At 61.7% G+C, this 15,837-nt stretch overlaps 5 protein-coding genes across 5 annotated transcripts; 1 reads left to right on the top strand and 4 right to left on the bottom strand.

The window, feature by feature from the left end:
* Window positions 1-32: 32 nt before the first annotated feature.
* Window positions 33-1,227, bottom strand: PAN0_012c4553 (mitochondrial carrier; the record flags this gene model as incomplete). Its single annotated transcript, XM_014800090.1, has 3 exons — window positions 33-110; window positions 184-1,134; window positions 1,210-1,227. 3 exons carry the CDS (start codon window positions 1,225-1,227, stop codon window positions 33-35), a joined length of 1,047 nt encoding a protein of 348 aa, XP_014655576.1.
* A 764-nt stretch (window positions 1,228-1,991) lies between these two features.
* On the bottom strand, window positions 1,992-9,977 carry PAN0_012c4552 (ARM repeat-containing protein; the record flags this gene model as incomplete). Its single annotated transcript, XM_014800089.1, has 1 exon — window positions 1,992-9,977. The coding sequence occupies one exon, from the start codon at window positions 9,975-9,977 to the stop codon at window positions 1,992-1,994; it is 7,986 nt and encodes a 2,661-aa protein (XP_014655575.1).
* Window positions 9,978-10,789: 812 nt separating this feature from the next.
* Window positions 10,790-12,541, top strand: PAN0_012d4551 (asparaginyl-tRNA synthetase; the record flags this gene model as incomplete). The annotated part of the gene is made up of 1 exon (XM_014800088.1): window positions 10,790-12,541. One exon carries the CDS (start codon window positions 10,790-10,792, stop codon window positions 12,539-12,541), a length of 1,752 nt encoding a protein of 583 aa, XP_014655574.1.
* Window positions 12,542-12,752: 211 nt separating this feature from the next.
* PAN0_012c4550 (NAD(P)-binding protein) lies at window positions 12,753-13,805 on the bottom strand (the record flags this gene model as incomplete). The annotated part of the gene is made up of 1 exon (XM_014800087.1): window positions 12,753-13,805. One exon carries the CDS (start codon window positions 13,803-13,805, stop codon window positions 12,753-12,755), a length of 1,053 nt encoding a protein of 350 aa, XP_014655573.1.
* A 745-nt stretch (window positions 13,806-14,550) lies between these two features.
* On the bottom strand, window positions 14,551-15,728 carry PAN0_012c4549 (uncharacterized protein; the record flags this gene model as incomplete). Its single annotated transcript, XM_014800086.1, has 4 exons — window positions 14,551-14,879; window positions 15,207-15,283; window positions 15,393-15,532; window positions 15,636-15,728. The coding sequence occupies 4 exons, from the start codon at window positions 15,726-15,728 to the stop codon at window positions 14,551-14,553; spliced, it is 639 nt and encodes a 212-aa protein (XP_014655572.1).
* Between the last annotated feature and the right edge of the window lie 109 nt (window positions 15,729-15,837).

Raw genomic sequence — 15,837 nt, 5'->3', positions numbered from 1 at the left:
GAATCCGTATTGACAGCATACAAAGCCCTCGCTCATGCCAGCGCCGCCTTCTTGTTGCGCACGGCGAGGAAGAGCATCACAAACAGCGTCTCGATGCGCGCCTTGACCATCTGCTCCCGACGTCAAATCAATCAGTAACCTGTTCCGCTGTGCGCACCATGAGCTTCGATGCAGCGGACTTACCATAGTCGTTCCGAAGCTGAAAAGGCCCTTGAGCAGCTGAGTGTCGAGGCCCTGGTACAGGCCGGCGATTCCACCGCGCCTGATGGTCTTGCGCAGCACATCCAGCAGGTTCCGGTACATCTTTCGTCCCGACGGACTCCTCCACTGCAGACGCGTCTTGCACAGGATGAGTGGGAAGACGATCATGGTCGAGATGCTGTTTCCGATGGCCGAAGTCACAAAAGTCTGGAGCGACGATGGCTTTTCCCTGCGCTCCTTGGGGATGAGTAGCGTCGATACGGCGTTGGTGCTGTAGAACGTCAGTGCCGGCGAGATGCTCAGCATGGCTGCAGTCTCGAATCCGGACCACAATCCCAGCCAGCCCTTTTCGTCTACGATCTGGCGCAGCACATCCATAATCCCAGGAGACTCGGCATAGCCACCCTCGTCGTCCGATTCGCTGTCCGAACTAGGCTGACCCGTTGCGGCCTGCTTGGCTTCGGTTTCCTTGTTCTTTGCTTTTGGCGTGGCGGATGTCTGCATACGCACGGTCACATTCGACAACGGCGTGGTGAAGAGCCTCGATACGATACCTGCCAGTGCACCGATGGCGAGGTCTTCGGCAGCAGTGATGACGATCGACTTTCCTTTACCCTTGCCAGCCGACGAAGGTGGGAGCTTGGCGCGCTTACGCTCTTGGATGTGCTCCATGAAGAACGAGCGAAAGTAGAAGAAGAGGAAGTTGGAGAGCGTGTTGGAGATCGAGTCGGACGCGAGGCCTTGGTACAGGCCCTTGATGCCGTTTTGCTGGATGATCTCCGAGAGCGCAGCGCCGATGGAGCGGTAGCCACCCTTGCCGTCGCGTCCGCGCGACTGCGTCTGGCATCGTGTGGAGAGCAGATCGAGCGGGTATACGAGCGTGTTGCTCGTCAAAGACCCCAGCGCGCCCGCTGTAGCCTGCGCAAATGGAGGCTGTCCCAACCCACACCAAACCAAAACGATTAGCTCGACTGATTGCTTTGATCAACGTTCGCGGTGTCGACTTACGAGCTGACTCTGTGCCATCTTGCGTATGCTATGGGATATATGGCTTGATACGGTCCTGTGAGTGTGGGAGACGGCTTGGTCGAGATGCTATGGCGAGGGGGTCGGGATGGAAGGAAGGTGAGTGATTCACCGCGGTGCTGACCAAGGGTCCGGCGGGCAGCTGCCAAAGCGAAGGCCAAACGGGCAGCCCGGCTTTTCGCTATCCGAACGAGCGGAAGTCGATTGCGGCCCAGGGTGTGAAATTTCGCCATCGCCAGCTGCTTCCATGCGGGTCAAAAAAAAAGGAAAATGTGGAGTTGCGCTGCATTCACCTGCCTAAATCGAAATCCACTTCCTCGATATCCGCGCGCCGCTCACACACCCACACACACAGAGCCTGTCTCGGCATCGACCCTCTCGTCTCCATGACGATCTTCGCCGCACCAGTGAGATAGGGAGCTGGATGAGAGAAGAAAGTATTGCCAGGGATAGTGAGGACTTTGCGGGGTAGAATAGCTTATTGCAAGCGATGAGCGGTGAGTCCAGACCTTATCGGCGCTTGGTTTGCCGTCGCCCGACCGTTTCCGGCAGCCTTCCTTCGCCGACGCGACTCACCTCTGATGACGTCGATCTGCACCCAGCCGTTGTTCTGATTTAACATTCTCAACTTTTTCGCCCCTCAGCTGGTCGCCATCAAACGGGACAGTGCTCACATCGTCCGTCAGCTGCCACACTGCACGGCACATCGGCCGTTTGATGATCCTTTCTAGAAACTCAGCATTGCATTTTGGAGTGTATATCGCTTAGATCCAGTCGGCTGCCTTGGCTTCCGTCCTCCAGGCGTCCGAGTCGCGGATGAGCTCCCTTGCCTCCTTGGCCGGTCGCGAGATGGCCGAGCCTTGACTGATCCATCCCATGACCGACTTGACAATCTCGTCTGCAAACCCGAGCGCATGCAGCGCCGCAGCGTCGCGCTCCAGACTCGCGCGCACGATCTGCGACTGCAGCGCCACATCGCCCGCTGCTCCACCCACCACGTGCTTCTGCAGCACGCCCGCCGCCATCTCGGCGTCCAGCTTCACCAGCGAGCCCACCACCTCGGCCACACCCTGGCGGAAGGCGTCCTTGATGCCCACCTCGGCACCGAACGTTGCGTCCACGAGCGCAACCACCTGCTCCCGACTCGCTGCACCCACGTTTTTGGCCGGCGCGTTGGCGAGCACGTGCGCCAGCGCCAGCGCAAACGAATCCGCAAGCTCAGCTGGGTCGCTCGCGCCGCCAGCTGCGGCTCCAGCCAAGCCCGCAGCGGCAGGCGCACCGCCTTCGCCAAGACCAGCGCGTGCACCCGTAACCAGCTCGGCAATCACCGGATCCACGCGCGTCTGCACACCCATCAGGTTGCCCAGCGCCACTCCTGCCTTGGCGCGCACCGTGGCGCTCGAAGCGTCCGAAACCGCCTTCTGGTACGAGCGCTGCAGCTGCGGATAGAACGGCCGCACGAGCGCAGGGATGCGTCGCACCATCGTATCCAAGCTCGTCAGGATTGCCGCCTTGACCGGCGGCGGATGACGGTCGCCGCACAGTCGAATCAGCGGTCCGATCATCGACGTGACAAACGGCTTGATCGCTTCCGCCGACGTGCGCTCCACAATGTCCGACAGACCCAGCGCACCGTTCTGCCTCTGGTCCGGCGTGCCGTTCATCAGGCCCGCCAGGAATACCGGCACCAGCGGCGACGCTCCCTTCGGTCGGCACAGCCCCGCCAGCTCGCGTCCGGCCGCGCCCGTGTTTTCCAGACTGCGCCGCAACGGCACCACCAGCCCCTCTAGCTCGTCCTTGCCCACCGTCTTGAGCGAGGCGTCCAGCGCGCTCCACGCCGCATCCACCACCTCGGCCACCGGGTCGTCCAGCAGCGAAACCAGCTTGCGCAGCCAGTCCACCAGGTAGTCCGACACGTCCACCGACGCCTTTTTCACCTGGCAGAACACCTTGAACAGGTTGCAGCCAGCCACGCGCTGCTGCGGCGACGACGTCGATCCGGCCCAGCCCAGCAGCAGCAGCATGGTCTGGTGCAGTCCGTCCACGTCCGAAACCGAGCCCAGCAGCGCCTCCACCGCCGCGTTGAGGTCCGCCACCACCGTCTCGTCCCTCTCCGTGTCGAGCGCCTTGGACAGCGCCGTGAGCATGCTCGACAGCCGGCGGTTGAGTGCCGATCCGGCCACGCGCACCAGCACCGCCAGCGCACGCGCGTTGAACGACGTGATCGGCTGCGCGATCAGCGTCGGCACCAGCACGGGGAACACCACGTCCGAGCGCGCACGCATCACCTCGCGCAGCGCAGCCAGCGCCGTCTCGGACGTGCCGCCGCTCGTGTCCGACAGCGCCTCGAGCAGCGTCGGGATCGTCTCGTCGATCGCGCGCGGCCCAATGTACGTCTGCGTCGCATCGAACGCCTGCGCAGCCGCATGGCGCACCGCCGGCGACTCGTCCACCAGCGCATGCCGCACAACCGCGATGATCGCATCCTCGTGGTCCTCCAGCTGCGTCTTGGTCGAGTTGGCCAGCACCTCGGTCACCGCGTAGCACACGCCCGAGCGCGTCTTGGCGTCCTCGGACGTCGCTCCGCGCATGCGCAGGATCGGAATCGTCTCGCGCAGGATCTTCTCGCCCAGCTTCTTGACCAGCTCGCCCAGCGTGCGCGCCGCCATCTCGCGGTTCTCGTCGCCGTTCGACGCAAGCGACTTGATGAGGATGTCGAGCATCGTCGGCAGCACCTCGCGCGCCGTACGCGGCGTGTTGTGCACCAGCGCCTTCCACGTGTGGATCGCAGCCTGGCGCACGGGAATGTTGGGATCCTGTCGCACAATGTAGATCGACGCAAGGATGCGGTCGCGCCTCTCCTGTCCCAGCGCTTCGATGAGCGCACGCTGCACCGAGTTGTTGGCAGCCGAGTGCTCCACGTCTTCGTCGATCCCCTCGTCCTCCACCTCGTTCTTGCCCGAAATGCCAGACAGGCGGAACAGCAGATCGGCGGTGAGCTGCAGCGACGACATGCGGATACGCCATGCCTCGTCGAACAGGCCAGTCTCGAGGTGCGGCAGCAGCAGATCCACCGCCTTGGACGAGTAGTTGGCGATGATCATGCGACCAGCACGCATCGACGCCTCGCGCACCGTCTCGGCATCGTCGGCGATGCCGCTGAGGATCGGTGGAATGATGCGACCCAGGTGCGGCGCAAAGCGGTGGCCGAACGTGGCGGGCAGGTAGATGAGAAGCGAGATGTGACCTTCTCGCACGTACGGCTTGGGATCCGAGGCGCTGTTGATGATCTCGGGGAGCAGGTTCTCCATGCGCTCCATGCCGAGACCGGCAAGCACCTCGGCGAGACCCTGCGCGGCACCCTGGCGATCCACGCCCGTGGCGTCCGAGCGCAGCACTCCGAGCAGCGACGGCACCAGCTCCACAAAGTGCACTTCTCCCAGGCGCTCCACAAGCGTTCCGAGCGCCTTGGCCGCCACCGCTCGTGCCTCGGGTACGGGCGAGATGAGCACCAGACGCACCATGGGGATGAGCTTTCCGAGGTACGGCACAAAGTCCTTCGAGTCGGTGAGACCGGCAAGATTGCCGACGATGCGCGCAGCGTCCTTCTGGATCGTTGCGCTGCGCTCCTTGAGACCACGGTCGATGATCGGAATGACGAGCGCCAGCGACGGCGAGTCGATGTAGTGCACGAAGCTCGTCTCGAGCACGCGCTTGAGCGCCGCACCCGTCTTGGTGTTGGGGTCGATGAGCGCCTTGAGAAGCACGGGCACGAGCTCCTTGATCTCTGGATTGTTGATCACCTCGCCGAACTGCTTCAGACTCTTGTTGGCCGCCGTTCGCACCTGCGTGTGCGAGTCGGTGAGCACCTCGCTCAGTCGCGGGATGACCGTCGGCAGCGACAGCGAGAGCTGCTTGGGCGCACAGTACGCCATGGCGCCCAGCAGCTCGATGGCGCCCTTCTTGGTCCTCCACTGCTTCTCGTCGAGACCCGACAGCAGCGTCGGCAGGATGATCTTGACGCAGTGACCCGAGACCGTCTGCATGATCGCCTTGGCTGCGTCTTGCGTCGCCTCACGCACATCACTCGAGACGTCGCCGAAGCCGGCAAGCATGTGGGGCAAGATGCCGATGATGTACGGCTCGAAGAGCCTCTTGAGCGTCAGCGTCAGCGTCTCGTACGCGAACATGACACCCTGTCGGCGCGTCGGATTCTTGGCGTCTTCGAATGCGTCGGCGAGCTTGTCCATCACGTCAAACTCCTTGATGCTGCCAATGCCCCGACCCATGACGAGACCAGCCAGGCCGTAGGCGGCTCCTCGTCGACCGGCGTACTTTGGTCCGTCGAAGAGCTCGCGGAAGAGCGACTGGAACAGGCGCGGAACGTCCTTGCTGATGGCAAGCACCAGCGGTGGCAGACAGTCGGCGACAGCAGACTGGACGAGCTCCGAGGGCGTCTTGAGAGCGTCGATGAGACGATCAACCACCTTGCTGACGCGCGGGTCCTTGGGGTCCAGATGGCGAGCTTCGCGGCCGAGTAAGATGACGACTGCCTCGGTGATGCCGTCGTCGGCGTTGGAGCCGGTCGAGTTGCTGAAAAAGGCCTCGAACATGGCGATGAGTTTGGAGAGGTGCTCCTTGCCGTGCAGATCGATCACGGCAGTGGCCGCTTCGAGCATCTTGGGGCGCACGTCTTCGCTGCGATCGCCAAGCGCCTGACCGTCGATCATGAACTCGAACAGAGGCTGCACATCCGAGCCCTGGAGGAGAGGAGCCAGATGGCGGAGCGCCACAGCGATGGCGGCACGCGTCTGCCATGGATCCTGGCGGTTCTTGGTGGACTCGATGACCATTCCGAATCGGTCGTATTCGGGGGCCAGCACCTTGTTCCTCTCCTGATACAGTTTGCAAAGCTTCGAGATGACGTTCGAGACCTGCTCTGGGTGTTGCTCGGTGGCAGCGGCAAGAGCGCGCGCACAGCTTTCGCGGACGTAGGCGATCTTGTGCTCCAGCAGCGTGATGAGCGGGTCAGCGAAGGATTCGGGCACGTCGAGGCCGTTCTCCTCCCACGCCTTCTCGGCGAGTCGCGCATTCTCCTCGTCCTCGTCGTGGCAGGCGAGCCAGAGCTCCACGGGGAACTCGAGGTCCGTGAGGTCGAGCGGCTGAATGGCTTGGAGACAGCCGTTGCGCACGTAGACCTCGTCAACCATGGTGTTGGAAAGCAGCTTCTGGATTTCTGCCGGTAGAGCGGTGGTCCTGAGCGCTTCGCCGATGTCACGCAGCGCAGAGACAGCGTCCTTGGAGATCTGCGTGTGCTTTGCGACGATCGTGACAAGGCTGTCCATGAACGACGAACGAGGGTAGAAGGTGCTTTCGCACGCAGAGCCATGGAAATCGATAAAGTCGAGCGAGAGCTGGATCTGCTCGAGCACCGAGTCCGTGTCCTCGGGATCCACGCCGAAGCCGCCAGCACGAACGATGCGAACGATGAGCGGGTCGATGAAAGCGACCGTGGTGGCATCTAAGGGCGATTGCTCGGACAGCGATCGGAGGCGATAAAGGATGCGAAGCACGAGCTCGTTGATGGGCTCGGCTCGGAAGTCCTCTTGCACGAGCTCCTCATCGATGGTGCGCAGAATGGCGACGGCAACAAACATCGAGTAGGCCTCGAGGCGGATCGAGCAGCAGCTGGACAGCGCCCAGAAAGCGTCCTTGGCCTCCTTCTCAAAGAGCTCGCGCGCCTGAGGCACCTCGAAGGTGCGCAGGACGAAAGCAACGAGCGATTGCATGTATCCCTGGATCTCGTCAGTGCGGGCGCCGACGATGGAGGAGACGGTGCTGAGGGAGCGCACGTAACGCGATCGGATCTCTTGGACCTTGGCGCGTGCTTGCGCTTCGACCTTGGCCTGAGCGTCTACGGCGGCCTTTTGGTCCTTGGTGAGCGTCTTGTTCTGAGCCGCCTTCTTCTTGGCGATGTCTGCGCGAAGCTCGGCCTCCCACTGCTCCATCTTTGCATTCTTGCTGTTCTTGTCGACGCTGTCTTCCTTTTTTGCGGAGAGGACGTCGATATAGAGCGAGCCGGGCTCAGTCCGCCACATACCCAGCTCATCCTGGGTGAGTGCGTGCAGATCGTCGAACTGGCAGTCGGCTTCGACCTGAGAGGCGAGCTCTGCCATGATGGTGTCGGGCGCCAGACGCACGAGCGTAGTCTGTGCAGCAAAGCCTGCGTCGCGCATGGCGGGATCATCGAGGGCGACGCGGACGGCAGCGAGGAGGTCCTGCTGATGCGAGGTTACGAGGTCGATGGGGAGGATCTTTGCCTTGAAGGTGAGGTCCATGAAGCACGAGGTGCCGCGGTCGAGAAGGTCGGTGTGGTGAGAGAGCACGAGTGTGTCGACGAGCGCGTTCTTGCGCAGTTGCGAATCGAGCTCTTCCGAGAAGGTGTTGGCAGCGGACAAGAGGCGGCGCAGGTCACGAGCTCGAGTCTCGGCCGAGGGCTTTGCATCTTCCACGTCGCCAGCAGCTGCTGCGGCAGCCAATCCGGATGTGGACGCCGCCGAGGCGGCGCCGTTGGGCTTGGATGAGGCGGCTGAGGCAGTAGGAGTGCCGGTTGGGGCAGGCTGTTGAAGGAAGGCCGAGACACCGGAGGTGATGATGTCGTGGGTAAGGATGGGCTGGACCAAAGCGAGATGCTGAACGAGTTCGAGCACGGAGCGCTTCGAGTTGGTGCCGGTAGCATGGAAGAGGACGTGGATGAGGGCGAGTGCGATGTGCACCTGCACAGCCTTGTCGCTTTCCAGCGCCTTTGCATGTCGGACGACGACGGCCTGCAAAGCGCGCGAGAGCCAGATCTCTTCGTCGGGAGAGGCGATCTTGCGGAAGACCTTCTCGGCAAGGAGGAAGGATGGCTTGGGGTCGACGACGAGGATGCCCTCGAGCGCTGCGTTCTTTGTCAGGACGGCATCGATCTTGTCGGAGCCAAACTTGGCGAGACGGTCTTCAAGCACAGCCGTGGCGATGTAGCCCTCTAGAGGACCACCGACGGCGGTGAGTGGATTCGTGGACGCGTTCTTGAGGTTGGCCTCGAAGCCGGGCAGGAGCGACTCTGCAAATGCGCGAGCGGCGGGCGTGGCGTGGCTTGCATCGTCCATGGACCAGAAGAGCTCGCCGATGGCAAGGCAGACGGCCTTACGGATGGGCACCTTGGAGTTCTGGAGCTCCTTGACCAGAGCGGCGGAGACGGCGGCTGGTGGTGGGGTGTTGGCGTGGATGAGCATCCAGCGAAGGTGGGTGGTGATGCAAGAGACGGCGGCGTGCATGGCAGCTTCCTGCGCCTCTTTGGCGAGGAGCGAGACGACGACGTCGACGATGGCCGAGCTCTTTGCGGCCTCGCCTGGTGCGACGGAGGAGAGCATGGCGTAGATGGAGGATCTGGCTTCAGGGGTAGCCGCCTTGCCGCCCTTGAGGATGGCGATGAGCTCGTCCACGACGGCGGTCTTGGCCGCGTCGTCATCGCGGATTCGGAGGGAAAGGGCGGAGAAGAAGTCGGCGGCCTTTGTCCTGGTGGCGGCGTTGGATGATCTGGAAGCGGAGATGACCGGGGTGAGGAGCGGCTTTGCGTGTGGACCGACGTCGAGCTTTACTGCGCTGAAGAGGCTCGTGGCGACGAGGAGGGCCACCTCGGGCGAGCGGAGGAGCATCTTTTCGAGTTGCGGACGCAGGGCGGAAGAAAGATCGTGCTCGGTGACGTATTGAGCGATGAACTCTTCGAAAGCCTGGATGGCGGCTTGTGGGACTACAGTCTTGGAAGCGAGGATCTGAGTGCTGTAGAAGGCGAGAATGTCGCTCTTGGCGGCATTGACGTATCCGCGGCCCACGCCATCGGGAGCGCCTTTGACCTGCTCGGAGCCTGCACGAAGGCGAAGAGACACACCGATGGCCTCGCCGAGGAGAGGCGCCGAACGAAGAGCAGCAGCGGGCGTCTGGCTAGCGCAGAGGATGCGGATAACGTGAGGGAGATAGGCGTGGGCATTGCGCAGCGTGCGTCGAGTGAGGGCCACGGCGTTCTTTCGGACGCTGTCGCGACCGTTGGAAGCGGCGAGGATGGCGTCGTAGTTGGCTGCGAGGACGTGAACGAGGGCCTCCCATGTCGTCGAGACGGCCTTTACTACGGCAGCATTGTCTGCGGTTGATGTTGAGCAGAGTGTGGCATAGAGAGAGCATACAAACGCATGGAGGGCTGTGAGTGTGGAAAGAGAGGTGGTGGAGGGACCAGAGGCCGAAGGCTTGGCGATGCGCTCCGACTCTCGCTTGAGCCAGGCGAGGGCATGCTTTGCGACGGCGCCGTTGGAGTCTGGCGAGGCGGCGGCTTCATCTGTGGCCACGATCTTGGAGAACACGCTGATTGAAGCGAGGCGAGATTCGCGGTCGATGTACTTTGCATATGTGCGGAGGATGATGGTGAGGAGCTCGGCTCGTTGCACGGGCTGTAGCTCTGCGAGCTCGGCTGCCTTGAGCGCATGTCGGTTGAGAAAGCCGAGGCGCTGGCGTGTGCTGGTGGAGTTGAGCTGGAGCTGTGCCGCTTGGGCAAAGGCGGGCCAGTCGTCGAGCGGGTCGATGAGGTCTGTGTCGTCGCCCGAGACGCTCATCTTTGCAGGTGCGAGGTCGTCGTCCGAGTCGTAGGGCTCCGGATGAGGTTCCGAGGACGCTCGCTGGATCCAGTTTTTAAGGTCGCGCTTCTTGGCTAGCATGCGACGAGGGCGAGGAAGTGGTAGGAGGTTGCTGCAGATGAAAGCTCAACGGTGTGGAAGGCAGGCGGGCGGGCGAGCTTGTGTCAATCTGGGCTCAGTTTTTCGTGCGCAGAGCTTCTGCTTCTTCTGCGCCTTGGTCATGTGGCCCTTGCGGAGCCCAGTCGAGGTGATCTCGCGAAGAAAAGATTCTGTGTTGGCAGTGCGTCCGATTTCGCGATTTTGGCTCGGCTTGAGACGCTCAATGTTAGACCCAATCTAACCCGATTGAGACGAACACTGATCGGCATCCGATGCCATAGAGCAGCTGTCTCGGAACGGCGCTGCAACGGGAAGCATTTCTGCGGTCAAAGCAACGCCAGACTCCGGCATGCCCGACGGGGAGGATGGACTGGGGGCTGAATGCTGAATCTGAGCGCCGCATCTGTGCCAAATCGGGGCGGGGAGCGCAGGAATTCCCGCACGTCTTCCCGCCAAGAGAGGAGCGGCGCCTAACGAGTCGAGTCGAGTCGAATTGGAGAGTCGAATTGGAGTCATTTTTTTGAGTTGAGCCGCGACCAACGAAAGGCAACCAACACCGCCCTCGAAGCCTCTTCGAGTGCGCACACACCTCCGCTGCTCTGCTCGAGCCGCGCCGGTCCGCGTGGATGCCAATCCAATCCTTATCTTGCATTCCAACGTCGACTCCTCCCGACTATCCTCACCACCACCAACGAAAGGAGATCCACCCACACCTCAACGAGCGCCTTCAAGCGCACACACTTCCACACCTAGACCGGCAAGCTACCACACCTCGAAAGCATACACACACAAGCATGTCCGCCATCAAGGACGCTCTCGCCTCGGCTGCCGAGGCTCTCCACATCTCCGGCGACAAGGACAAGAAGGCCATCGGCGGTGGCGCTCCCGTCTACGTCGACGAGAAGGCCGGTAACGACGACGCTGCCGACGGCTCCAAGGCCTCGCCCTTCGCCACACCATTAGCCGCGCTCCTCGCAAAGGGCCAGGACGCCTCGGTCTTTGTCAAGAAGGCCGACGCCACCCCCGGCCAGGACGGCGTCGATGCCGACGGCTACGCGCCCATCTCGGCCTCGGCCGCCAAGAAGGTGAGCAAGCTCTACGCAACCGCGCTCAAGAAGAAGGAGAAGGCGAGCGAGCAGGCCGCCAAGGACGAGGCCCAGGCCGCCCACGACGAGAAGCGTCTCGAGGACAGCAAAAAGATCATCCTCGAGGAGCCCTCCTCCTCGGCCAAGAAGATCAAGATCAGCCAGGGCGCCAGCTTCCGCGACCAGCGCGTCAAGATCTGCGGCTGGGTCCACCGCCTCCGCTCCCAGAAGGACCTCACCTTCATCGTCCTCCGCGACGGCACCGGCTACCTCCAGGTCGTCCTCTCCGGCAAGCTCACCACCACCTACGACGCCCTCACCCTCACCACCGAGTCCACCGTCGAGATTCAGGGTCAGCTCAAGGCCGTCCCCGAGGGCAAGACCGCGCCCGGCGGTCACGAGCTCGTCGCAGACTACTGGAAGTGCCTCGGCAAGGCGCCTGGCGGAGACGAGGCCTACACCAACGTCGTCGCCGAAACCGCCGACCCCAACTCCCTGGCCGACCGTCGCCACCTCGTCATCCGCGGCGAGACCGCCTCCGCCGTGCTCAAGGTGCGCTCCGAGGTGCTCAAGGCCTTCCGCGCCGAGTTCGACAGCCTCGGCATGACCGAGGTCACGCCCCCCTGCATGGTCCAGACCCAGGTCGAGGGCGGCTCCACCCTCTTCAGCTTCGACTACTACGGACAGCCCGCGTACCTCACCCAGAGCTCCCAGCTCTACCTCGAGACGTGTCTGCCCTCGCTCGGCGACGTCTTTTGCGTCCAGGAGTCCTTCCGCGCCGAAAAGTCGCACACGCGTCGCCACCTCTCCGAGTACACGCATCTGGAGGGCGAGCTGGCGTTCATCACCTTTGACGACCTGCTCGAGCATCTGGAGCAGATGATCTGCGGCACGCTCGCGCGCGTGCTCGACGACCCCAAGACCAAGGCGCTGCTGGACCAGCTCAACCCCAACTTCCAGATGCCCTCGCGTCCCTTCCGACGTATGGACTACAAGGAGGCCATCCAGTGGCTCAACGACCACAACATCCCCAACGAGGACGGTCAGCCGCACAAGATCGGCGACGACATTGCAGAGGCGGCCGAGCGCAAGATGACCGACGAGCTCAACGTGCCCATCTTCCTCTGCCGCTTCCCGCGCGAGATCAAGAGCTTCTACATGAAGCGCACCGAGGGCGACGAGGAGTTCACCGACTCGGTCGACGTGCTCATGCCCGGCGTCGGCGAGATCGTCGGCGGATCCATGAGGATGGCTGACCAACACGAGCTGCTCGAGGCCTACAAGAAAGAGGGCATCGACGCCGCCCCTTACTTCTGGTACACCGACCAGCGCAAGTACGGCACCTGCGAACACGGCGGCTACGGCCTCGGCGTAGAGCGCTTCCTCGCCTGGCTCACGAACCGATGGACCGTCAGAGAGGCTTCCCTCTACCCGCGCTGGACCGGCCGCTGCACTCCCTGATCCCACCTCTTTACCCCCAAGAGTCAGCTTGCTTGTCACCCTCGTCTCACTCGCCCAGCAATGGCCAAGTCGTGTTCAAGCTGGAAGAATGTGTGGATGGAATTGAGATTCGATGACTTTTGGCTCAGGTGAGCGGATGGAGCGCTGTGTCGCAAGCAAAGGCAAGGAGTCCGATGCCACATGCTACGACAGACACTTGAGGCTAGCTTTTCTAGGTCGACTTTGCGAGCTTCTCGGCCTTTCGAATGGCGCGCTTGCGGATGGCGACCTGCTGGCCGTACGTGTAGTTGAGCAGCCAGCCGCGCGGGAGGATGGTGGAGGTAGCCCAGTCCACGATAGCGTGCATAGGCCAAGGCGTCGAAGTATAGGGTCTTCCGACCGCACCGCCGTTGCGTCCGATCGACTTGAGTGCCTGCGCAACGTACTGCTTGGGCGTGGGGATCATGGCGCTCGCCTTGCGCACCTTGGACATGTTGGACACCACAAAGTACGTGTTGAGCAGGCTGACGGTGATGTTGCTCCTGCGCAGCTCCTCGCCCAGAGCCTGGGACCAAGCGCTAAGAAAAGCCTTGGATCCAGCATAAGTCGCCAGCATGGGCGTGGTAACTTGACCAGCGAATGAGCCGAGGTTCAGCACGAGACCGCGCTTACGTGCGACCATGCCGGGGATGATCATACGCGAGACACGTAGGATCGAGACGACATTGATCTCGATAATGTCCTCCATCTCGTCCTCTGCAGTTTCGGCAAAGTTGACCGGCATGTTGTGCGACTTGCCCACGTTGTTGATCAGTGCACCGATGTTGAGGTCCTTGACGGTATGTTGGAGGCCTTCGTACTGACGCTCGTCGCCCAGGGCAAAGTCGATCGCCTGCGTCTTGGTTCGAACGCCCGGCGTAGCCGCTTCGATCTCGGCAGCAACAGCACCCAGCTTCTCCGGGCTGCGCGACACCAGCAGGATGTTGAAGCCCTTCTTGGCGAGCTGCAGCGCAAACTCGCGCCCAATGCCATCCGTAGCACCCGTCACCACCGCCCACGTCGCCTTGGAAAAGTCCTTCTTGTTCGCTCCGAACTTGGACACCGACTGGCCAGGCAGCACATAGACGTCGGCGAAGAGCTGCGTGAGACGCAGCACGAACGTCGCGGCTGTCAAGGCACCGACGCCCGCCAGAACGACGAGCGCGGCCGAAAGAGGCGTCAGGCCGTGGTCGACGCGGAGTCCGACATGGCGCAACAGGCCGTCGATTTGCTGTTCGATCGCCATCGTGCTTTGATGTCCGTTGATGACGTTGGAGTCAGGATGCGGCTCGTAGATGGAGGTGAGTCCGCAAGGTTGCGACAAGCAAGGTTGAGGATGCCGCTGCGGAAAGATTTGGTCTGGATTGCGGATAGCCGCATCATCCGACAAAATTCCCAAAACGCGACAGGAATGCACGGGTCAAGTGTAGCGTTTCGCGTCGGTGCAAGAGCTCTCTCTCGCTCGGCTGGAATTGCTCGTCTGACTGGCTGCCCAGCAGCACAGGGCGTATCGCTCGATGCAGCTCTGTCCGGCTCAACGCGACGCCGAAAGCCCGATTCACACCGCAAAAGTCTGCGTCAAATTTGTTGGGGACTCACCGGTGCTGCATTGCCGATCGCATCAGCCGCCTCGATCGTTGCCACTCTTCGGCTGGACCGACAACCTCCTCGATACAGTTCATCAGCATCTCGAGCCAAACAGACCTTCGTTCAAGCTTGGCTCGGAAGCCTGCGCTTGACTGCATCGGATGGAGGGCTAAAAATTGAAAAAGCAGAAAAAAGGGGAAAAAAGGAACTGCAGCACCTAGGATTCCCGCGTGGTCCCCCACCGCAGTACTGACTAGGCGATACCTTGCTTAATTTCGCAGATCGGACGGGATGCGGTGCTTTCAAGGTTCTATGGCCGCAGATATCAATGAAGCCTACGGAAACGTATATAATTAGCTGCTGTGACTGACCTCTATCCACCCGACGAGGCGACGTCTGTGTCATCAAAGCGATGCGTAGGTCTGCCTTTCGGCGGTAGGATGGTCCGGAGTCATAGCAGCATAGCAGCACAGCGAGTGATGCCATTCCGGCCGAAACATGCCGTTGGAGCCGCGGCTGTGTTCGTCTCTGGGGCTCATGCCACCATCCGCGTTTGGGTTGCTGACGCTCGGGGACCACGGGAGCATGCTGAGTTGCAACGACGATCGAATTCGCCGCGGAAATTGGCCGTAGACGTCGGCCAAGGCGCTATGAGCATCGCTGGCAAAGGCCGATATGAAGTCGGTGCGAAATGGCAGCGAACAGCGCGGCCAATTTTCCCACGAGGACCGTGCTGTTGTCCTGACGACACAAAGGGATGTAACGAGACGATGACCTCGTGCTTTCATTCATCAACAAAGCGCTAGTCCTTTGTACAAGAACTACCTGGATGGCGCTATGGTCGCTCACGGGCCTTGCGCTATGGCCTGGACTGTCTTGGTCGCGCCACTAGCTTCGGACCTTATAGACCTGGTTGGCCTTTGCTGTCTTGGCCGCGCCACTAGTTTCGGACCTTATGGACCTGGTCGACGCCACCCGAGATGCTTTGACCCCTTCCACCGGGAATATTGCGATCCGTGTGTTTGACACCGGCAACGTCTGGGTTTCAGCATCAACCCACGTCGTTTCAGGTGAGCGCTGGCAATATTGGCAAAGGCTGTGACACCAACATCCTGGGTCGGGGTCATCTGACGAGCCCTGTCCTTTGTGGTACAGAGTGGTACACAGAGTGGTACAGAGTTCGGACCTGCTTGCGCTGCCCTGAGCCCTTCAAGCCACCGGGCCTTTGTGTGTCAAGCCCACGCACCCAGGCTCGTGCAAAAGATCAATGAGCTCATCTTTTGTACGTCCACGCAGACGAAGCCCTTTGTTTGCACGCGTGACGACAAACGACGCTAGCACAAAGCGTGGGAAGATGAGGACCGAGCTTCGAGGCACCGAAGGACCCTGCTCACAGCATTGTTTGGTCAGGTCCTGGCAGTATGGAGGCTGTGCGAAGGAAGCTCTCGCGCGACAAAGGAGTGCGGACTCAGACTATGGTTGGCCTCACGTACGGATTGCCGCAGTCATCTCGGCCGCGAGGCATTCTCTTTGCCGCAGCACTCGCCGAGTCTTGAGCAAAGCGCCAACAAGAGACAAGCATCCGAGGGAGTAGCGCGCCCACATCACGCTCCGTCCGAGTCGACAATGATGCTTGAAGTGCGTAGCAGCGTCGAATGGCTCTTATGATGTTCCCATCCTGGCAAGCAAGT

The sequence above is a fragment of the Moesziomyces antarcticus genome (genome assembly GCF_000747765.1).
Source record: "Moesziomyces antarcticus DNA, scaffold: scaffold_v10012, strain JCM 10317, whole genome shotgun sequence".
NCBI lineage: Eukaryota > Fungi > Basidiomycota > Ustilaginomycetes > Ustilaginales > Ustilaginaceae > Moesziomyces > Moesziomyces antarcticus.
The sequence above is the reverse complement of the archived record's forward strand: the minus strand, read 5'-3'. Positions and strand labels throughout refer to the sequence as shown.